General features: G+C 46.9%; 1 protein-coding gene across 2 annotated transcripts in view; it reads right to left on the bottom strand.

The window, feature by feature from the left end:
• CSMD2 (CUB and Sushi multiple domains 2) overlaps window positions 1-22,120 on the bottom strand; it is a 652,460-nt gene that overhangs the window by 262,878 nt on the left and 367,462 nt on the right. For both annotated transcript variants that reach the window (XM_082415250.1, XM_082415251.1), the window contains exon 13: window positions 19,726-19,908. In XM_082415250.1, the coding sequence (XP_082271376.1) occupies window positions 19,726-19,908 (183 nt within the window). The remainder of the gene's footprint in view (window positions 1-19,725; window positions 19,909-22,120) is intronic.

Here is a 22,120-nt window from a genome sequence, read left to right as displayed (position 1 = left end):
CAAGCCTACTGCTGGGCATATATCCTGAGAAAAACATAATCCAAAAAGAGACATGTACCACAATGTCACTGCAGCTCTATTTACAATGGCCAGGACATGGAAGCAACCTAAGTGTCCATCGACAGATGAATGGATAAAGAAGACGTGGCACATATGTATAATGGAATATTACTCAGCCATAAAAAGCAACGAAATTGAGTTATTTATAGTGAGGTGGATGGACCTAGAATCTGTCATACAGAGTTAAGTAAGTCAGAAAGAGGAGAACAAATACCGTATGCTAACACACATATGTGGAATCTAAAAAAAATTGGTTCTGATGAACGTAGGGGCAGGACAGGAATAAAGATGCAGCTGTAGAGAATATACCTGAGGACATGGGGACAGGGAAGGGCAAGCTGGGACGAAGTGAGAGAGTAGCACTGACATATACACACTACCAAATGTAAAATAGATAGCTAGTGGGAAGCAGCTGCATAGCACAGGGAGATCAGCTCGGAGCTTTGTGACCACCTAGAGGGGTGGGATAGGGAGGGTGGGAGGGAGGTGCAAGAGGGAGGGGATATGGGGATATATGTATACATATAGCTGATTCACTTTGTTATACAGCAGAAACTAACACAACACTGTAAAGCAATTATAGTCCAATAAAGATGTTAAAAAAACAGTAAAAGAATGAGGAAAAACCCCTAATCACCCAAATAGTTATAAAACCCTTTTCTAAATAAGTTCTTGAGTTCAAAGAGGAAACAAAGGCTGTCAGTACAGACTACTTACAATAACGATGATGATACTAGGCCAAAGCTGTATTTGAGGGAAAATTAATAGCCTTATTCATTATTAAATAAAAAAGAAATAAGTGAAATGAGCATTTAAACTAAGAAAGTGACAAAGAGAATAACTAAAGAAAATTAAGGAGAAACGGGAGAATAAACTTAATAAAGATAAAAGCAGAAAAAGTTAACTGAAGAGACCAGCAAAAGAGAAACTTCTCATCGGTCTACCCAAGAAGTAAAGAGGGAAGATATATACATAGAGACAGGATAATAAAATTAAGAAGACAAGCCAGATATAAAAGAATAGTATGTGTAGCATACTAATAAAATTGAAATATTCACAAAATGGAGAATTTCCCAGGAAATTTTAAATTACAAAAATTGTGTGAAGAGAAAAACCTGAGAAGACTGGAAAACATTTAGGGAATAGGTATTTTTAGGGCCAGAGCTTTTAAATTTTAAGCAAGCTATAGTAGCTATGCTATTTAATTAATCTTGATACAAATATTCCCATAAGATAGTATGTATGATACACATATTCATACTCATCTACTCACACATCAATACACCCACAGTGTAAAAAATCTTATTTGTAAAGTGCTACCAAATCAAATTCAGCCCTAAAACAATAAGCAAACATGACCTATATAATAAAATCAACAAAACTTTATTGATAGGCAGAAAAGAAAATTGAAAAATGAGAGACAAACTTTTTTCCTGGATGATGAGTTCATATTGTTAAGATAACAATTATCTTCAAATCATTGTATAAATTTAACGTAATTCCAGGCAAAATTTAATGTAATTCCAGACAAGGCCCACACTGATTTTTTTTTCTGGAGCTTAAAACAACTATAAGATCGATCTGTTGAGAGAGACAAGGAAAAACAGCATATGAGGTGCTAGCTGGCATTGCAAGACGTCATATGTCTTAACCCATCAACCCTCACAGCAGCACTCTGAGGTGGATACTATTATTATCCCCATTTTACAGATGCAGATGCTGAGTCCGGGTGTTCAAGTAACCCGCCCACAGTCACAGGCATGTAAGTGATGGGGCTGGGATATGAACCCAGTCAAGCTGGTTCCAAAGCCCAAGCTCTCAACCACAATACTGATTTTCTTCCAGTGGCAGGGAAGTTTATCAACTCAGATATTAAAACATATTATAAAGCTGCAATAATAAAATCTGTAATGTATCAACTTCAAAGGAGAGTTCAATGGAACCAAAAAAGAAAGTTCAGAAAAGGATACAGACATCCAAAAATGTAATATATGATGAAGGGGGATTTTTAAATTAGCAGGGTAAAGGTTGATTGATCAATAAGGGATGCTTGGACAAATGGCTACCATTTGGATCCAGAATGGAAAAATTAGATCCACATTTCACTCAGTATACCATAGAAGTACTAGAAGAAAATATAAGGAATATTTGTATAATCTCAGAGGTGGTGAAGGACTTAGCATTATACTAAGGTTAGAATCATAAAGGAAAACAGTATTTTAAGTTACAGAAATGAAAAACTTTTGGATTTCAAATATCACCATAAAAGGTAAATAGTAAGGACCAAATGAAAAGGAAATATTTGCAAGATATTACAATTAAATATTTACTATGTTTAACATATGAAGAACTACAATTCCACAAAAAGATAAACACTCAAAATAGAAGTATGGGCTAAGGTAATTAAGAGACAACTAACAAGTGAATAAAATTGGTCAATAAAGATTGGGGAAATGTACAATATTATAAGGAAACAAAAACTTCAAACAGTAGGGCTATCAAGTTGGCAAAGAAAAAACAGACAGCATGGAACTTTGCAAGAGGATGGAGAGAAGCTGGCAGGGTAGATGGAGACAAAGCAGATGAAGGTAGGAGGAAAAACAAGAGAGTGGTTTCCAGAAGGAGGGAAGGGTTATCTGTCCGGAAATAGAGTGGAGCATCTGGGTAAAACCCATTGGGTTTTAGCAACAGGAGGCTCATTGGTGACCTTGGTGAGAGCAGTTTCCAGGTGTGGTGGACACAGAGGTCAGAAAGGATGGGGTGACAAGGGACTGGGAAGTGAGGAGTGGTCACAGCAAGGAAAGACATCCCGTCAAAGGAGTCTGGATGCGAAGGAGAGTATTCAAGAACGGACAGGATGTGGGAGGTGTGAAGAAAGAGTTTTACTTTTAAGAGAAGAGGGACCTGGGGAAATTTAAATGGCGATGGGAAGGACGTGGCAGAAGGGAGAGGCTGAGACAGAAGAAAGAGGATGAATTACATGAGGCACAGATTCCTGAGAAGGTGGGAGGCGAGGGGGAATCTATAGGAAAATTTTTGAAACAGTGACTCTTCGTGAAAGCAACGTGGTGGGTCATGGGCTGGATGCTAAAATAAAAGAAAAAAAACAAAAACAAAGGGAAGAGAATGGGAAATAACTGAGGGCATTATAGGCATAAAGGTAAGTACTGTTTGTGAATCTGTTTCAGTCATGTGTGAGTGTGTGTGTGAGTGTGTGCTGCACTGCATTTCTTACTGTTAGTTTAAAGGTGTTTGAAGGTACCTGATCTAAAGCCAAAATGGGATGCATAAGCTACAGGGGGATTGGTTTTTGATGGGAGAGAGGAATGAGCATCTCTGGTATTAAAGGTGGGAAGGTGAGAGGAAGGATGGGGATGGTGATGAAATGCAGTCTTGGTGTCTTTGGAATTTGGAAGTTGAGGACGTCGTCTCCCAGGTGGGAGACAAGGTCATTCTCCAGGGTAAGGTGAGGAGGGGGGCTGTTCCCAGGATGGGGGGGGGGGTGGAGTGGAGAATGCTTGGCATAGCTTCCATGGGGAAGAGGAGAATAGACTGACTTAAGAAACACAGATGGATGCTGGGCACTGTGGCAGGCTTGATTGAGACTGGTGACCTTGAATTTGTAGCAGCACCAATTTGCCTGGTTGGGCGATTTTCTCCAGCAGTGCTCACCCAAGCAGGAGAGGCCCAATCAGATTGTTCTTGCTTCACTGTGCATCTCTGAACCAGTAAACTGAGGTAGCTCTGCTGATGAATGCTAGAACTGAGCTGGAGCCAGAGGCTTTACAAAGCCACTAATGAATTCCTTTCACCTCTTTCTGCTCAGAAGCTCAGGGTACAGTAGTTTTCATCTGAGGTATTTCAACATCCCTGGCACTGGAGCTGGTGAGAGTTATTATTTAACTTCCTTGGGCCTGAGGAAGCTGGTGAGGTTTTCAAGGTCACATTCATGAGGCTGAAACTGGTCACCCAGCCGAGCTCAGCCTTATCATAAACAAGATTAAGTTAATGCTGGGTTCTCTTTGAGGAGAACTGAGGATGCCTTCTAGAAACTCATACACATTCCAAAAGGAGCATCAGGCATAAACGGATGACGCTGTCCACGTATTTCCTGAGCATGGAACATGTCCTCTTCAATTCATATTTGATGTAATTTGATTGAAAAGCCATGAATTGTGTCAAGTTTTTGTGTTTCTTTGTTTTGTTCCGTCCCCACCTCGCAGGCAGGCAAAAGCGCAGGCCCCCTGCGTTAGGTGAGCAGGGCATTCGACAGAGCTGAGCCCTCCCCCATTCCTGAAACGCTTCCTTTCTGCCTCCTGTGCAGGCCCCTTTGCATGGCCTTAGAATGTCTCCACCTAGCTGGCATACTAACGGAGCATCTGCTGTGTGACAAACGCTAATCTAGATATGGGAGGCAACCAACCAGACAGATGAGCAAGTCCTCAGCTGGCATGAAGTTTACATTCTAACAGGTGGCCAAGAACATAAGACAGAGTGAAGGGAAAAGAGTGAATGGGGGGGTGCTTGCTTTCAATAAGGCGGTCAGCGATGGCCCATCTGAGGAGGCGTCTTCTGAGACGTGGCCAGCTGTCCTAAGGGAAGACCACTGCAGGTGGAGGGAACTGCAAGTGCAAAGGCCCTGAGGTGGGAGCGAGCTTGGTGTATGTGAGGGACAGAAGGGAGGCCAATAGCGCAGGAGCAAGGTGAACCATGGAGCTAGGAACATGACATGAGTTGGAGAGGATGGCAAAGATCTTTTAGACTCAGGAGGAGTCTGGATTTTATCAGAGCAAATTAAATGAAATGTGGCCAAAACTGAACTCCTAGTCTTTTTTCCCAAAACTGGTTCTCCTAGAATCTTGCATCTGGAACACTCCCTGGCATCAGGGAATGATTCAGCTCTGCCGTCACCCAGTTATGGGCTCTCCCTTGGCCCCTTCCCGCTCCCCGCCACTCTTCCTTATGCCCTTGCCTCCTAAATGATACTGGTAGCCCAGACCCTCCTACACATTCAGACATGGTATGTAACTGTCTGATGTACATCTCTGCTGGAGATCCCACCAGCACCCTGAATGCATGTCCAAAATTGATCTCTTTATCTATTTTCCTAAGCCTCCTTCATTCCTTATCTCCATGAATGACAATACCCAGTTGCCTAAGCAAAATATATCAACTTCTTTTCCCTTGCTCCCAAATCCAGTCTGTAACTAACTTCTGCTGATTCTATCTCTTCAGTGTCTCTTGTACTTGTCACATCCCCATCACACCCTGTTAAGTGAAGGCTCTCTTCCTACTGCAATAGCCTATCTGGTTTTCTGTCTTTAAATCTCATTCCTTTTGAATCCATCCTACCTATTGGCTCCAGAATGAATTTTGTAAATCACAAATTCTCATGATATTTCATCTTTGCTTGGAACTCTTTAAATAAAGATCCCCTGTTGCACAGAAGATAAAGCCTAAACTTCTCAAAAGGGTACAAAAAGACCCTCAAAGACTGAAGGCCCTTGCCAAACTCTTTTATTTTTCCACCTCCCAACTCTCCCTGACATTCCAGCTATATTAGATTACTGCAGCCCTACAAATGTGCAAGGCTAACGCCAGGTCTTGCTCTGGCTATTTTCTCTTTCTAGAATGTTCTCTCCTTTCCATCTGGAAAACTCTGTTATGCATCATTTCTGTAGAGTGCTGTGTGTCCCCCCCTCCATTTATCCTTCCTAGCTGCAGCCATAGAGCCTGTACACCAGGCTCATCCCACTCAGTGCCTGCTGAGGTCTGAATGTTTGCGTTCCCCCAAATTCATATGTTGAAATCCTAATGCCCAAAGGTGATGGTATTAGTAGGTGGGGCCTTCGGGAGCTACTTAACTAATGAGGGTGGAGCCCTCATGAATGGGATCAGTGCTTTATAAAAGAGCCTCCAGAGAGATCTGCTCTCCTCCTGCCATGTGAGGATACAAGGAGAAGACTGCGACCTGGAAGAGGACCTTTACCAACAAGGCTGGCACCCTGAACTCAGACTTCTAGCCTCCAGAATTGTGAGCAATACATTTCTGTGGTTTATAAGCTACCCAGTCTGTGGCATTTTATTATAGTAGCCCGAATGGACTAAGGCAGTACCCAAGCCACCCTTGGCTATAACCCCACCAGCCTGAGAGCTGAAGAACGAAATCCTGCATTAGTAGGCTCCGGGTTGCCAAGTGTCTTCCAAACCAGAGGCTCTCCTATCCCTACCATGTTGGCTTTGTCTACCTAATAACTCCAACACTAATATGATCAGTAATAACTATAACAAAAATAGGAAACCAGTACTTACTAAAAATTTGTTATCTGATTGGCACCGTAGATACAATAGTGAACAAGACATATACTGTTTTGCTCTCAGGAAATTTACAGTCTAGGAGGGCACCAGACAACCAACAAATAACATAAGCATAGCTTATTGTGCTACAGTGTATTATTTATTCACAATCATTCCTTCCCGCCCTGCCCTTGCCTTGCTTCCTTTTAGGCAGAGCCCTCCTGACCACCGCACTGACTTTGCGCTTGGCCTTGTGACTTGCTTTACCCCATGGAAGGTGAGTGGACATGGCATAGGCATGTCCAAGCAGGCACATCTAGAATAAGAGGCTATGTAGAGCTCCCCTGAGCCCTGCAGAGCTGCAACTGACCTACAGCCCTCATGCGATGCAAGTAAGAAATAAATATTTGTTGTTGCAATTCATTGAGATTTTTGCACTGTTGATGCCACAGCAAAAGTTGACTAATATATTTATGAAATGGGATATGGAGAAATCAGAAAGTGAAGGATAGCTCTTTTGGATAGGGTAGTTAGAGAAGGCCTCTCTGGGGAGGTGACAGCTTTAGGGGTGATGAGAAGGATCCAGCCTCCTGAGGAACATTCCAACAGGTTAACCTCAAGTCAAAGGCACTGAGGTAGGAGAGTTTGGCGTATCTGAAGGTCTGAAAGAGGGCCAGTGTGTCTGGGAAAAGTAAGCAAGTGGAGAGGGGCACGGGATGAGGGGAGAGGGAGGAAGGGGTCCATTACAGCACCTCTTAGATCTTTGGCTCAGATCACCCTCAGCATCCAAAGCACTCAACTGTGGCTCAATGCCTTTCTTGGCATAACGTTTGTTGGGTCATGGTTGGGGAGGCCACATAATATAATGCCCAAATTGGGACACTTTTGAGAATGAAAGATGGTACCACTAATAATTACCTTAGGACAAAAGATGTAAACAGGGAGGGTCCCGAGCAAGTATGGAGGTATGGTCACTCCACACGTGGTCTTTTTATTTCCCTTCCACAAAAGTATCCTTTATCCTGAGAAAGTAGCTTCTGCCTCAAGTTCCTCATTCACAAGCCAATCCCCTTCTGGAATGGAATCTTAAATCAAAGCTCACTGGGAGGGGCCTAACAATTGCTAAATTTTTGTCTCCTGCGATTGCACCCTGATCCTTGTACCCCCTTAGAGCCTTGCTAGGTTCTTGGTATAAACTGACTGCTTATCAGCAAAGGCCAACCTCTGAGAATTACCCGCTGCCTGGAATTACCCTGCGGTCATGATTGACTTTTGCCACACCTCTGGAATAATGCCCACCCAAACCACTCCTGGCGCTTACCCTAGGCTTTAGACCCTCTTCAGACCTGCTCAGAGGTCCTTGCCCAGGCCAGGCTCTGAGCTGGGGTCTTATGTACTCCATAGCTGCTGGCTGAAGATCTCGTGCCACCAGCTCGAAGGACAGTTTTGGTCCCTTATGGAACAAAGCATGAAGAAAAATCCCTGCTCTCCACTCCTGGGAAGGAACTGAGTCCACACTCCTGGGGCTCGGCTTTTACCTTGAAAACAGGCTATGAATTCTTTGGAAAGTATATGTAGCTAAACCAAGCCACCACCCCAAAGCTGGAGCAGATGTGAATCCTGGAAAATTTGGGTCTGCCTGCTGTTTTGAGCGGGGAGGTGGGGGTAAGCATTCTGTACCTTGCTTTCTACTTCCACATGCAGAAAAATTAGATTGATAACTTCTAAATCACACCTTTGTTGTGACGATTCATTGTGCTGAAGCTTCTGAAGGCATGGGGTGTAGCCCCGTGCCTGGGCACGCAGGCGTTATACATTCAATCTTTGTTGAATTTGCAACGAGAGGCATGTCTCAGTGCTGCTGCTGGAGACCACGTCTCCACCCAGGCCTCTGCTCGGCATGTCTCCAAGTCTCAACCAGCCTGAGGAGGCAGCCAGAGCGGGGTCTCCTCACCCCTCCCCAGCGTAGCCCATTCCTCAACCAAGCAAGACTCCAGATCGAAAGGTTTGCACTCTGGTCCTCAGTACCTCTTCTCGGTGGATGAGCAGATAACTCCAAACCCAGAGGATTCTGACAAAACTCCCCCTTTGTGGGAATGAATGCTTGGCTGCTAAGACTCTGTGTGTCATCTTCTCTGGGAAGACCGACTTAGGAAAGGAGATGTATTCTGTCAGCTGCACGGAGGTGCCTGGAGCTGAACAGCTTGACACTTGAGTGTTGGCTATTCTGTCAGACTTGAGTTCTGTCTGGGATTCTGAGGAGCTGTGCCCTGTTGGGTGAGTAATGGGTGCCCTGATGACCGGTCTTTCCATGTGCCAAGCAAAGGCTTCTCAAAAGCGCTTCTCACTGCTGTGAGGTCCTACAGCTGCCTGGGCCCAGCCCCCAGGATCTCTGAGTGATACTCGTGGGGACTCTCCTCGCCACAGGGCAGACCTCAGTGGGCCTCTGTGCCCTCTGCTGGGGTTAGCTTCAACTGTTCTTAATTAACTTCATCAGCCAGACACAGGTATTAGCTGGTGAGAAAAGTATGTGGGCATGATGTAGCCCGAGAACCCAAGACTTCCTATTAGTCAGGGGAATTCAAGAAAGGGTGTAGATTACATTCCCAAAAGCTCAGAAGGTGCTTCTGGGACCCCTCGGAGAGCCCCACCATCTCCTCTGAGGCTGTCTCAGCAGAGCCTCTTCACTCAGGCATTCTAGTGCTATCCATGGTCCTGGCCACCCTAAGCCCAGTCATGACCGCAGAACACCAGCCACTGCAGACAGGACAAGAACACTTAGTGGCTGTTCCCCTGGACCGTAAGGGAGTATGTTTGGATTTCCTTCCAGGGGAATCCACGATGATCCAGGGGAGTTTACAGTTAGCCTGAGAGAGCTACCTTCAAGACCAGGAGCTTGACCTGACTCCCTGAGCAAGATGGGAGTTAACCAGGTAGCCGAGGGGAGCAGTCCTGTACTCAGCCCATCTCCCGAGACACCCCCAGACTGCCTTTGTACATAGGACTGGAGGAAGGGTCTTTGTTCCCACAAGAGAGGTAGCCCAAGGCTCTCCTTGAAAGCCAACCCCTAGAAAAGGCGAGCAGTGCCTTCCCCAGGAACCACAGAGCCTGAGCACACCCACAACACCCAGCACTGATGGGGATGTACTTCTGGCCACGTGAGATGACAGGTTCGTCCAGAGGCTCACAGGACGGGGGAGGGTACTGCGAGAGCTTTGAGCCCCAGCCCCGGAGCCAGCAGCTGTGAAAACAGACCCTGACTAGAGAGGCTGTGTCTCCCCCATAGCTCTCTTAGCAGACATCGCAGAGCACCATGGAGAAGGCACGGTCTGTGCTGCGGCATGGGGAATGCACTTGGCATACACATAACTTTGAAAATTTTATAAAGGGAAAAGAACCTGTTTGCTCTGATTCCAAAGCTGAAAGCTGAAGTGAGAATGGTAGGTATACCCATTCCCCAGCGGCCCTCAAGCAGAGGTCACAGCCCAGGGTAAGACCCCCAAAGCTTGGTCAGTCTTTCCAGCCCCCAGGCCACCCAGGTGGCTGTGGTCCCCAGATACCTTGGACCAGGACTCCTAGCTGTAGGAATATGGCCTTCGGACTGTTTTTGCAGTTTGGTTCTGGATATATCCCTGGGTTGGACTGGGCTGAAATTTTGCCCATGATCCTCCAAGAAATCTTCTGAGAATCTTCCAACTGGAATAAATTTTTTTTCCTTACATACTGGTAGCACTTTGTGGCCACATCTATAAATTGCACTAATTCAAAGATTGCTTTATAATAAAAGTATGTGCTTGTCACACTCACTAGACCATGAGCTCTTGGCAGACAAGAACCATGTTAAAATTATGCCCATCCCTTTCCCAGTTCCCTTTTCCGACTGTCGGGTGTATAGCAGCCCCTCCCCTCCACCTTTTGCTGCATTCAGAGAAATGAAAGGCAGGCAATCGCAACATCGAGTTGTAATGTCACAGTACTGAACTTTGCATCCCATGCCTCACTAGGATAGCAATACTGAGGTCAACGTTCTTTGGACCCCAGAAGGCCACCACCATCGTAACCACCCGAGTTATGGCAGCCTCAGCCTGGCCAGCCTCATAGTAACAACATATGACCACAACATATATGACCATGTACATCCTAGCCCCATGCCTCAAGAGGCTGCCATCTTGACAGGGGACCAAGCCCCCCAGGAATGATCCCAAACACCCCTGCAAGCCACGGGCACACAGTAGGTACTCCCTATTAGTGGGGTTCACTAATCTGATCTAGATCACTTAGGAAGGCTTTAGAACAATCATTCCTGGGCCCCATCCCAGACCTGCTGCATCAGAATTTCTGGGGATGAGACCACGATTCTGTATTTTAAAAAGCCTATGAGTGATTCTCACGATTAGCTGGGTTGGGTCTATTTTGTATTGGGCGGGGCCATCAAAGATACCTCCTTCCCCCATAATGTATCAATTTAAAAATAAAGGTAACAAGTGCTGTTTGTGACCCACACTGGCGTGGTAGGAAGAGCGTTGACTCTGCTTCCTTGGATGTGCTGGTAGCCTCCTTTGTGAGCCATCCCTTCACATCCAGTCTTTGCCTGATGAGACCCTACCCAGGTACACTGAACACTTTCATTCCACAGACTCACTTCTTACAGCCAGATCCTGAGCCCAGCCCAGCCACGCCTGACAGTCATGGGGAAGTCCCGCCCCCTCAAACCAGTGGGCTGAGATGTGAGTCTGGTTTCATACAGGCAGCATTTGGTGGGCTTCCGAGGAGCCCAGCACACCCACAGGCCCACAGAGTTTCAGGCGCCTCCCCACCTGCCACCCCTGCCCCACCACGTGTGCCCCAGCTCAGGGACTGGGCTTCTGTTCTGGTTCTTGGTTTCCTCTGCAGTCCCTGCTGTGAGTAAAGCTCTTAATGAAACTGCAGCCTCTTGCTGGGGCTGGGATACCCTGCACAGCAGACCCTGTTCCCCTGGGTGAGGACCTGATCCAACCCAGAAGCCACCTTCACCCATCAAGTACCTGCCTATTGAAGAATAAGGGTAACAGGCGATGCAGGACCCACACTGGCCTGGTAGGACAAGTGTTGACTCTACTTCCTTGGATATTCTGATTGGAAGTGCTGGCCGGCCCCTATGTGAGCCATCCTTTCATTCAGGGTTAGTTCTCCGAGCCTCGGCCTCCCTCGACTCTGGGTTACCTTTCCCAGGCCGCCCCTGTGGTCCTGGTAGGCTTCGCAGCCATGACTGCAGTGCCCATTCCCCACTGCAGGAGCAGATAGAGATGCTTCCCAGCTCTTGCCATCATCAGGACTTTCTGCTCAAGGAACTGACCCCTTTGGATTACTGGGGTCCTTCTACAGAGCAGGCGCCCCCAGCTCTGCTCATCACTAGCACAGTGAGACCACACGTCTTCAGGGTCCAGGTGCTGGGGGCCTGGGTAACAGAAGAAGGGGGCCCAGAACTACACACGCTGGTTTTCAATTTCCAGGAATGGACCTGAAATTGACAAACTTGGACCAAAGCAACCCCCAGGTTCCCTGCTTCTCTCCCGGGGCCACGTGTGTGTTCATGGGACCTTTAAGGCAGCCCAGAGAAATGAGGAGAACATTACATCAGCGGAGGAAGTTCACACCGCCCTTGTGATCACAGCCCCTGCCCCAATCACAAGCAGTTCCCAGGAATATTATCCCTCACACCGAGGCTGACGTCTTCAAACCTCAGCTGATCCCAGTTCTGGCTCTGAACATTTGAAAGAGGCAATTTCCAAGGACTCTAGCTATTGTGATCATATTTTCTGGGATAAAGGAAAGGATGCTTGAAATTGCACTTGTCCTGGAAAATCTGGGATTATATATTTAGGGGGAACGCCAGGATTCAGCCACAGAGAGGAGGGAAAACGGGACATGCTTCAGGTGTGCACAGGGCATTGCGGTCGAGGTGGGAGAGGAGTGAAAAAGCACCTGCCTGTTTAAAAATACAGCTAGCAAGCGACGTATGTGACCTATGTGAAGAAAACCACAAAGCTGTTATATTTAGAAAAATGAAAGTAGATGAACAAAGAGAGTGACACACCATGTTTCTAGATGGGAAGGCTGTGTAGTATAAAAATGCCTATTTTCCTCAAGTTAATTTATAGTTTAATAGGAGCACACATACAAAATCCCAATAGGATTTTTTTTTTACTATGACAAAATGATTCTAAAATTAATCTTGAAGAGCAAACAGATGAGAATAACGATGAATATTCTGAAAGAGAAAATAATTAAGGGAGGAAGGAGTAGTTTCCAGCTCTGCCAGATATTAGAACATATTATAAAACAACAATTAAAATTATTCAACACCGGTGCTAAGATAGAAATTAGCAGCAGAACAAAGTGGTGAGTCAAGAAACAGACTTAACTACATTTCAGGATTCAGAATGTGATAGAACAATTCATTTCCCTCAAATCAAAAGGGAAATGAATTACTTAATAAATCGTGTTGGAAAACTGTGTAATAGTTTGGACAATATCATGCATTCATCTAAATAAACTCCAGATGGATTAACAAATTATGTTTTTAAAAAAATGAAATTACTGACAAATAACTAAAAATACAACAAGCTGTTTGTTAGATCTGTGGCAGAATGCTAACTTTGTCAGCTTTGAAAAGAAATCACAAATATCAAGAGATTTGTCTATATAAAAATGTAAAGGAACTGTACAATGTAAAATAGCAAAACAAAAAGAAAGAAAAAAGAAAGCTAGAGATTGGTAAAATATGTGTATCAAATAGAAAGATCCTTCAAATTGGAAAGGAAAATACCAACACGATACTCTCGCAGCCACACGTCAGGACAGACAGTTGTTACACGGGGGTTACAAATAGCAAATGCCCCATGTCCTTGCTGGGCAGGACTGGACCCAGGCCAGCTGGAGAAAGGCCAGGACTGGAGCCTCTGTCCAGGGTCCTGTAATGGAAATCCTGACACCACTTTCATACCTCTTGCTCCAACAGGGGCATGCTTCCAGCCATGGGTACCAACCAGTCTCTCCAGACCCTACTCCCATGGGCCCCACCTCTCTTCTTTCACTCACCCATGTTCGGCAGCAGCCAACCCCTTTAGGAACCACTGCAAATCAAGTATGCAGACTGTGCATGTGTGTGTGCACGCGTGTGTGTAGGTGTGTGTATGTGTGTCAATGTATCCAATGAACATCCTCCTTTTGCAGAGGTCCAGACCCCCTGGCTTTTCTCAGAACCCAGTACTGCCACTAGGGTAGCTCCCTTCCCAGCAGGGCTTCAAATCTGTCCTCCCCTCTTTGAGCCCCAACTATTCTAAAAGCGATGACCTAAGTCTATGCTCTAAGAGCAAAGGGGCTGTGCTTCCCTGTTCCACACCCACTACGATGCCTGCCCCATCGCTGGCCCCCAATGGATATGTGTTAAATAAAAGAATGAATCTTCATGGGGCAGGTTCTAAATGCATCTGATTCACCAGTGCTCTCTAGTTGAAAAGCTAAATTTTGAACCACAAGAGCCCACTTTAATTTACATAATTATCTCTATCTTCGTGTTAGAGCGAGCTCTTTGAAGTCAAGGGCTGTGCTCAATTCGTCTCTACATTCGCAGCACTTATCATAACATTTGGCACTTTGCGGAAGTTGACAAGGGTGTGCTGGAGGGATGTATTCAACTTATACCTATTAAATTAGCAATTTTTTAAAGGCCGCACAAATACTTGAGGTTTGGCGATGCTGGTAGAGGTTACAAGAGATATATGTGACCTATATGAAGAAAACCACAAAGTTGTTATATTTAGAAAAGGGGAAGTAGATGAACACAAGAGAAATCTATGCCATATTTCTGGATGGGAAGGACATGTATTATACGAATCTTATTTTTAACCTTAAAGCTTTTGCTGTTGACATTATGACCTGGCACAACATTTTTGGGGAGCAACCTAGGAGTATACATCAAGAGGTATTTTTAAATGTTCCTACTCTGGCCCAACAACGTCATTCCTGGAAACTTATCTTAAGAAAATAATTCAAGAGAAGAAAAATAAAAAAGGCCATACACTTGAGGATGTTCATTATAGCCTTGTATAAAAATAATTGAACATAATTGGTAGCCTAAGTTATGGTCCACTCACTAGACAGAATATTCTATAGGCATGAAGAATGATAACTACAAAAGACATGTAGTAACATGGCAAGATATGCAATATAATGTGAACTTGAAGAGACAGAATGCGAGACGGTATGTTCACTTTGATTAAAACCATCCGAAATATGTGTGCACATGCATAAGAATCAAAAAGGAATGGCCAAATTTAAAAATGATTAAGGAAATGAATTAAGAGTATCTTATTCATTTAAACTTATAAAATACTAGAATATACCAAAAGCCTGTGTTGAGTAGTGGCCCTTAAGCCCCAGATACTTATTGAAAGAGTTACAGCACATTATATAGGACATGGCACTAAGAGATCACCACTTCGAGCTGAGCAGGATCAATCATCCCCAGAGGCCCTCCAGTTTAGAATTTTACCAGGAAAAGCCATACCCTCTTATGCAGCTGACTCTACATAGCAGGTGCTCAATAAATCAAAATGGATGGATAAATGGATGGGTAGAAGGAATGAGAAAAAGTAAGGATGAGGAAATGCCTTTGACACCAGTATATTGCATATTGGTGTGCAAATACTGATGTAGTCCCAACAAGGGTCATGGATCTAGCCTTCATGAATTTGTTTCACACTTGTCAATCTCTGTTACTTCATGGGGGTAACACAGACAACAGTTTGTTTCTGTAGTCTGGACGAATTTTGTTGTCCTAAGACTTCCCTGTTTCTCCTGCTGCAGATGACCCCTTGGATTCTGGATGTCTGGTGCAATAGAGAGAGTACAGGATTTGGAGTAGGAGCCTGTTCTGTCAAGTAATAGTTCAAATTCCAGCCCATCATTTAATAGTTCTATAACCTCTGAGCCTATGTACCTTGTCTCCTTGAGCTTTGTTTTCATCTGTAAAAATGAGAGAATAAATATTCCATAACGTTGTAGGGAAGATGCCTATCTTCCCAATGACATAAAACATGTAATAAATGCTGGCATCTTCCCTTACCCCATGCTTCCTCACTGTCACTATTCTATAGATTTTAATCACGATCTAACACAAAATGCAAATATACAGATTTCATTGTATTTAGAAGTTGACAAGACTAGGTTATCCTAGACTGGTGGTTCTCCATCCTGGGTGGCTTTTTTCCCCCAGAGGATGTATGGCAACGTCTGGAGACATTTTTGGTTGTCACAACTGGCAGCGGGAGGTGGGTATGTGTGCTACTGGCTTCTAGAGGGTAGAGAAGGCTGCTGCTAAAACGTTCTGCAATGCACAAGACTGCCCCCGACGAAAAAGAATCATCTGGCCCCAAATGTCAGTAGTGCTGAGGCTGAGAATCCTGATGACCCTAGGACTCAATCCATTTCTCTGTCCAGCAACCTGTGTGTGTATGTGTGTGTGTGTGTGTGTGTGTGTGTGTGTGTCCAGAGCGTGGGGATGGTTGGGGGGGGGGGGACACAGGGAGCAAGGGACAGGAGTGTGCTAGGAGAGGACCATTTCCCGTAGCGTCCCTGTGTGAAGCACCCTCCTTTACCTCCCAACCCTTCAAGGCCCAGCTCCAGCCCCGTATCATCTGTGACATTTTCTTTGAGCCCCAGAGGACCCACTTCTCCCTCCCTTGGTCTCTCAAGGTTCGGCTGCTGATTTGTAACTCGCACTGTATACATCTCAGTGTATTCCCATTTCACACCTATGCCATATACATTAGGAACTGAGCAATTAGGATTCACACCTTCTGGTGGTGGTTTACAAAATGGCGAAGGGAAGCTGGCATTTGTGCAGTCTTGGCGTTTCTCTGGTTAAGGCTGTTTTGAAACTTCTTCTGCAAGTGGCTGTTAATGGACTGATAATTGGTTTCCTGCCTTCCTTATGAAGTGTGAAGTATTCTGCTAGCCTGTCAACAAAGCATCAAGTGTTGTGCAAACCACCATCAGAGTTATTTGTATCTTCCTTCCCTTGTATCTCTTGTTGTGGAGGAATAAGTGGACAGGCTCTCGATGTCCCTGTGAGGAAGGTGAAGAGTATGTGTAACCTGCGGGGAGCTTTCTCACCAGGACCCCAGGTTGAGCATGTTTCCCAGGCAGAGCCCGAAGAGCTCTGACTCCAATGCCTGGTGCTTGGCACGGGGTAGACACGCAGTAAATACTGTTGAATGGATGGAAAGTGGCACTGGTGCCACCTGATTTGGAGCAGTGATCCCTGGAGATGTGAATTAGCCAAGGAAGAAGAGAGAGTAAGAGGAGAGAAGCTGGCTCTGTCTTTTCTTTCAAAATGCTTTTCACTGCGAGAAACATCATCATCTTTAAAACCGAGTGAAAAAAAAGACCATCTATTGAGCATCTACTGCTGTGAGGGCAGCTCGAAAGCCAACGAAATGATTCTGAAGTCCCTGCTTGCTACAGAAAATGTTTTGGAACATGAAGGCAACAGTGTATTTGTGTAGTCTCGGCAGGCAATTCCCGAGTAAGGAACTGTTTTGAAGAAAATGTTTCAAGAGAAGAACAATGCATTGCTGTGCACTTTTTGGACAACTGTTCAAAGAAATTGGAGCCATCAAAACATCCCCCCAATCCTCTTCTAAACCCTCAGAAGGAAAGAACAGTACGGTTTGCTAAATATTGTGTTAATATTTATTGTGACTAATGTGTGCTAAAATTTAGGACGCTTAAGCTAACGTTTGCTAGAGGTGCTTTTCTATGTACATTTATGACCACATTATAAAACACAGAGGCTGCCTGTACTATTTTATATTTTTATAACTGCTTACAGATGTTGTCCCTTTTCTGCAGATCACACACTATGATATATTTGATCTGGGATCAGAAGCAGATCGCCACATTTTAACTTTATCCCTTGAAGCATGAGCTGCTCTGTAAATGACCCAGTTTAGGAAGTGGTTTCCAAGTATTCACGATGGAAAACGTGAGGACTATCCACGTCATAGTTGTCTTTTTCTGTAAATACGATCATAGAGGCTTAGAATTTGGGGAGTGCCACCCCATCGGATAGATTAGTAAACCAAACTCCAGAGAGAAGTTGCCCTGGCCGTAGTCACAAAACTGAGCCGGGACTAAGACACAGGTCTCCCAGATGTTGAATCCAAAGTTCTCTCAGAGCGCCCGGATTTTCTTAGTACCATCTTTCACCACCTGAGGGCAAAGCCCAGGACCTAGGGATGCATCAGCTTAGGGGCTGGGTACTCAGTAGAGAGCTGACAGATGGCACTCACTCGTGACCTTGCTTGTGGTGCAAAGGCCTGGGGCCAGCTGGCTCTCCCTGGCCTCCTCCACTGAAGCCAGCACCCCTGAGACTCAAGCTGTGTCTCTTACACCCAAACGAGCAGAAAAGCCCGAGTAATGGGAGTACCTTGGGGATACCATCCCCCATCTCCCAGAATCATCCAGAAGAAGAAATGCCATCCTAGCCCCACAGAGTGCCTGCTTCACGGTTCTCATCAGTAAGCCTAGGGCTCCTCTTCCTTATTTTAAACCACAGAGAGCACCGCCCCATATCTTCCAGGACTGCTCTGCCCTCGTCTCCTCTCAGGTGATTGTAAGCAGTGCCCAGCATCCCGTCAGCCTTCCTCCTGGAAACGAGGGGCCTGCTGAGCAGCACTTACAGAAGGTTCTAGAAAGATTTCCTGAAACTACTTCTAAGAGCCAAAGGGTCAAGTAAATTCCTGGAGGGCTTGAGTGACAGACCCCCCCCACCCCCAGTAGCGTTCTGCTCCCCGCATCTCTCAGCTTGTGGGGCAGGGAACTTCATCCTGGTTCCAAGTGGCTGGCTGGCTCTGCTACACACTTGCCTCCTGCCAGCTCTCTGCCCCAGAGGCCTGACCCTTTCCTGTTCTCCCTGCCTTGTCTCACCTACATGGATTTCAGAGATGGAACACCCACACTACCTGGGACTCCCCCAGTCTGGACCTTTGCCTTCTGAGGCCCTGCCTCCGACGCACCCTGTGGAACTCCATTCCACCCACCCACTCTGCCCTGGGCTCGTTTCTAGACTGTCAGGCCCTTTGTTCCTGCCTGCCTGGAGCTGCCCCCTGCTAACCTCCCCTGCCCCTCCGGTCCCCTTGGCTTTCAGGGTACACATATCTAACCACCTTGGGCCAGAGATGGGCAGCCAATTTCATGCAATTTTATTTTTTTCAATAAGGGTGGTTTGCTTAACGTGTATCTAAGAACGATTTGATCTTTAAACCTCTGCAAGAATTTTTACATAAGCTCACAAGTCATCAAAAATGCTTTGTCAACTACACAAAGTGATTTTTTCGTTTGAAAAGTAGAATCACCGTGGTATGACCCAACTCACCAACTCACATGCCAAACTCTCTGTCATCACAGATACTCCCTTATAGTCTCCCATGTCATTCCTCTCCCCGGCCCCAAGGGGCAACCACTCTCTATGAGGCAGCACTCCAAGGCCCTGAGAAGCCCACTGAGATGGCAAGAAAGATCAGAGGGTCAGTCTGTCTGCCCTTCCCTGAGGGAAGCAGATTGTAAGAGACGGAGAGGGGCAGTGGCAAGGGCTGGGAGAAGAAGAGGTGACAGCCCCGAGAGGTAGAACCTTTGATTTCTCAACAAAGACCAAGCCTGCTCCTCTACACACAGTCCCCTTACGCTTGCCAATTTCCCTGGGACCCAGGACTTAAAGTATTCTTTGCGCCGGAAAGTGAGGTCAGACCGTCCCAGAGAAAGGAAGAAAGGATTCCTTGTTATCTCCAGAGAACAGAGCACTCAACTCCAACCCTTCCTCTGAAAGATCAACAATTCAAAGACAGCTTGATCCCCATCCCTCCCTAAATCCAATGCAAGAGGAAGCCATCTGATGAAACTTTGTATATATCCCCGCAAGGCCATGGTGTCTCGTGGTACCCCAAGGCTGGCACAGAGTCTACAGTCTTACGAAATCGCCAGCACCTTCTGCCCTGGCTCGACTACATGGCGTCAATGACAGCAAGAAGGGCGAGGAGGAAATGTCGGGGTCTGACGTTGCTCTCAAGGGTCACCAGGGAGAGTAAGACGGCGTTGAAGAAGGCCCCCAAATGTCAAGAGCAATCATTCTCAGTGCTACGATCCACGTCACTGCCAGAAATGAGGACTCAGCCAGCAACGTTTTGAGAAGGAGAAGAAACCAACCAGAGTGAAGCTACGGTTACGACCTACGAGGTTCCCAAGGATGGGGTCCGGATTAGCTAGGAAATGGGCCCCTGGCCTCTCGGTGCAGACCCCGAAGCGGCCCCCTCCCCGCTCACTTACACACGCAGCCTGGCTTCTTAGCCGACCACTGGTTATTCTTTTGGCACGTGATTGCCTTCTGCCCCACCAGCTCAAAGGCCGGCTGGCACTCAAACTGGAGGGTATCCCCGTGGCGAAACCAGGAGCCTTCCCTCCGGCCGTAGGCAGGTATGCCAGGATCTCCGCAACTGCCCTGCTCGATCTCTGCAAGACAGGAAAAGAGAAAACAGAGACACATGGTGACTCCATGCCTCTCGGAGCTGAAGCCCATGCTGCACCTCCGCCACGAGGCTGGGCTCGGAGGGACCCAGGTGGGCTTTTGATGAGAAACCCTGCAAGGTCGTGTTTAAAACAGCATCCTGGGAGGATCAGGCCCTCCTGCTCTCAAATGCCTGGACTCTATGTCCACACAGAGTGTTCCAGGTGCTTGGATATTTTCACTCAGGGAAGGCGGGTCTCCATTCTTTGTGAGACACCTGTCCTAGGAATTCACAAGCTCACGGTTTGGAGAGATCTTTACTGACTTGACTTGCATTCAGATTACTCACGTCACCTGATAGATTCTGAGCTCCGTCCCTTCCTGAGCAGCCAAGGCGAGCGCAAGATGAGAAGGTCGCTGACGCTTTGCTGCTTGCCTTTGCCACAGCCAGAGATTCAGTGAGAATCAATATTCACTGCCTTCTGATATGGAAGCACTTTCACGAAGATACATTTTTAATTCAATTTAAGACGGGAGCAGGTAAAATGAAACACGTGACTCATTAAGTATGCTTTTAAAGTTCATTTGATTCAACAGTGGTGAATCAGACAGGGAGTGGCTTCCCTGAGACAGCTCTGGGGGTCTGGGCTCAGGGGGCTTGATGGGCTGGCTGCCTCGTGGCAGAGTCAATCAGGACCCCGACCTTCCAGGAAAGGAGTCTGTCCTGGCCAAGTCCCCGGAGTTTCCTCCGGAGTTGCCCCCGCTTCCACCAGCCCCGTGCTTAGTGCTGTGAGAGATGCAGGGCAGGGAGGCGGGGAGGAAGAAGCAGGAGAGAGGGAGCGGGAGGAGGAAGGGCTCTGCTCCCAGAGAGGGAGGCACCCTGCAGGAAGGACGCGAGTCACGACTGATGTGACAGATGGTGAGGTGAGGACGGCAGGAGTCCTATGATTTGGGAGAGAGGCGGCTGGAGTAAGGGGAAGTTTCTGGACACCTTCCCAGGACTGTCAGGCCAAAGGGACCCTGCATTTTCCGTAGGCACCATTATGGGCTGTCAGGAGCCCTAGTCCCCGAAGTTGCTGTGCATGGCCCTGACACGGGTGATTCTGCAAAAGCTTTCTTCCCACAGCTGTTGGGCCCTGTGGGCTGGTCAGGTGAGCCCCGAGTACCGCCGCCTTACACGGATGGGCTGCTGACTGTCACATTCATTGTTCCCTACTACTGGCAGAACAGGCTTTCTTTGGCTGGGATTGTGGGAGTGTGTGTGTGTGTGTGTGTGTGAAAGACAGAGAGAGATCTAAGTCAAACAGCAAAAGTCCTCGGGTTCGGGGGAGAAGACGGGTCTGTGTGAGCAGACACCAGGCCTGAGGACTCAAGGGCGGGTCAGCTCACACGTGCCCCTGGCCTGTCCCTCTACACACAGCCTGAAAGCACACCTCAACCCTCCTCTGAAGCTGGCTCTTCTCCTGCCAGGGCTGGGGGAAGGCAGCCACTGAGGCATTCCCAGGAAGGCGGCCGCTTGGCTCCAGGTCCCAGAGCCCCAGGGGATCGGGAGGAACGGAAGACGGGCCCCGGGACAAGTCAGCCTGCAGAAGCGAGCAGCAAGGCCCTCTTTCTTCCAGTGTCCCCACACACGTTCTCTCTGGGGCGTGAGGCCCTGGCGAGGACTGTCACTGCGGGCACCCTGAGACCTGGAAGGAGGTACCTGGTGTTTGAAGACAGAGCTGGGGCTCACTGCCTGGGACAGGACCCAGGTTTAAGATGTCCTGGTGAGATCCCCGCATGCTGTAGAAGATGTAAATGTGGGGTCCACCTGCCTGCATCTTAGACCACAGCAGCTGCTCTGAAGGTGTGATCAGCTCCAGAGAACAAGCATCCTGAGCGGGAGGAAGGAGCTGCCCAGCCCTCTCCACTGTGCAGGCCTGGCTGTTTCCACACCCATCCAATTTCTCCTGCCGTCAGTGCGATCAGAAGCATATAATGAGCACCTACTGTGTGCCAGTCCCTGGACGTGGGCTCTGGTCTCAGGGACTGAACAATCCTGACAAGGAAGCAAGTATTTACGACACAGGGTGATTTGTGCCATGGATGCGCCCAGGAGCAGCAACAGAACTCAAACTTGGAGGGTGGGGCTGGAAACAGGGTGCGGGAAGTGAGGCACTAACCTTGCACACAAAATTTTAGGGAGCACCAAAAACTCAGCCATCTAGACAAATACGA

This window comes from Balaenoptera physalus (assembly GCF_965194825.1).
Source record: "Balaenoptera physalus genome assembly, chromosome: 1".
NCBI classification, from domain to species: Eukaryota; Metazoa; Chordata; class Mammalia; order Artiodactyla; family Balaenopteridae; genus Balaenoptera; species Balaenoptera physalus.
The sequence above is the reverse complement of the archived record's forward strand: the minus strand, read 5'-3'. Positions and strand labels throughout refer to the sequence as shown.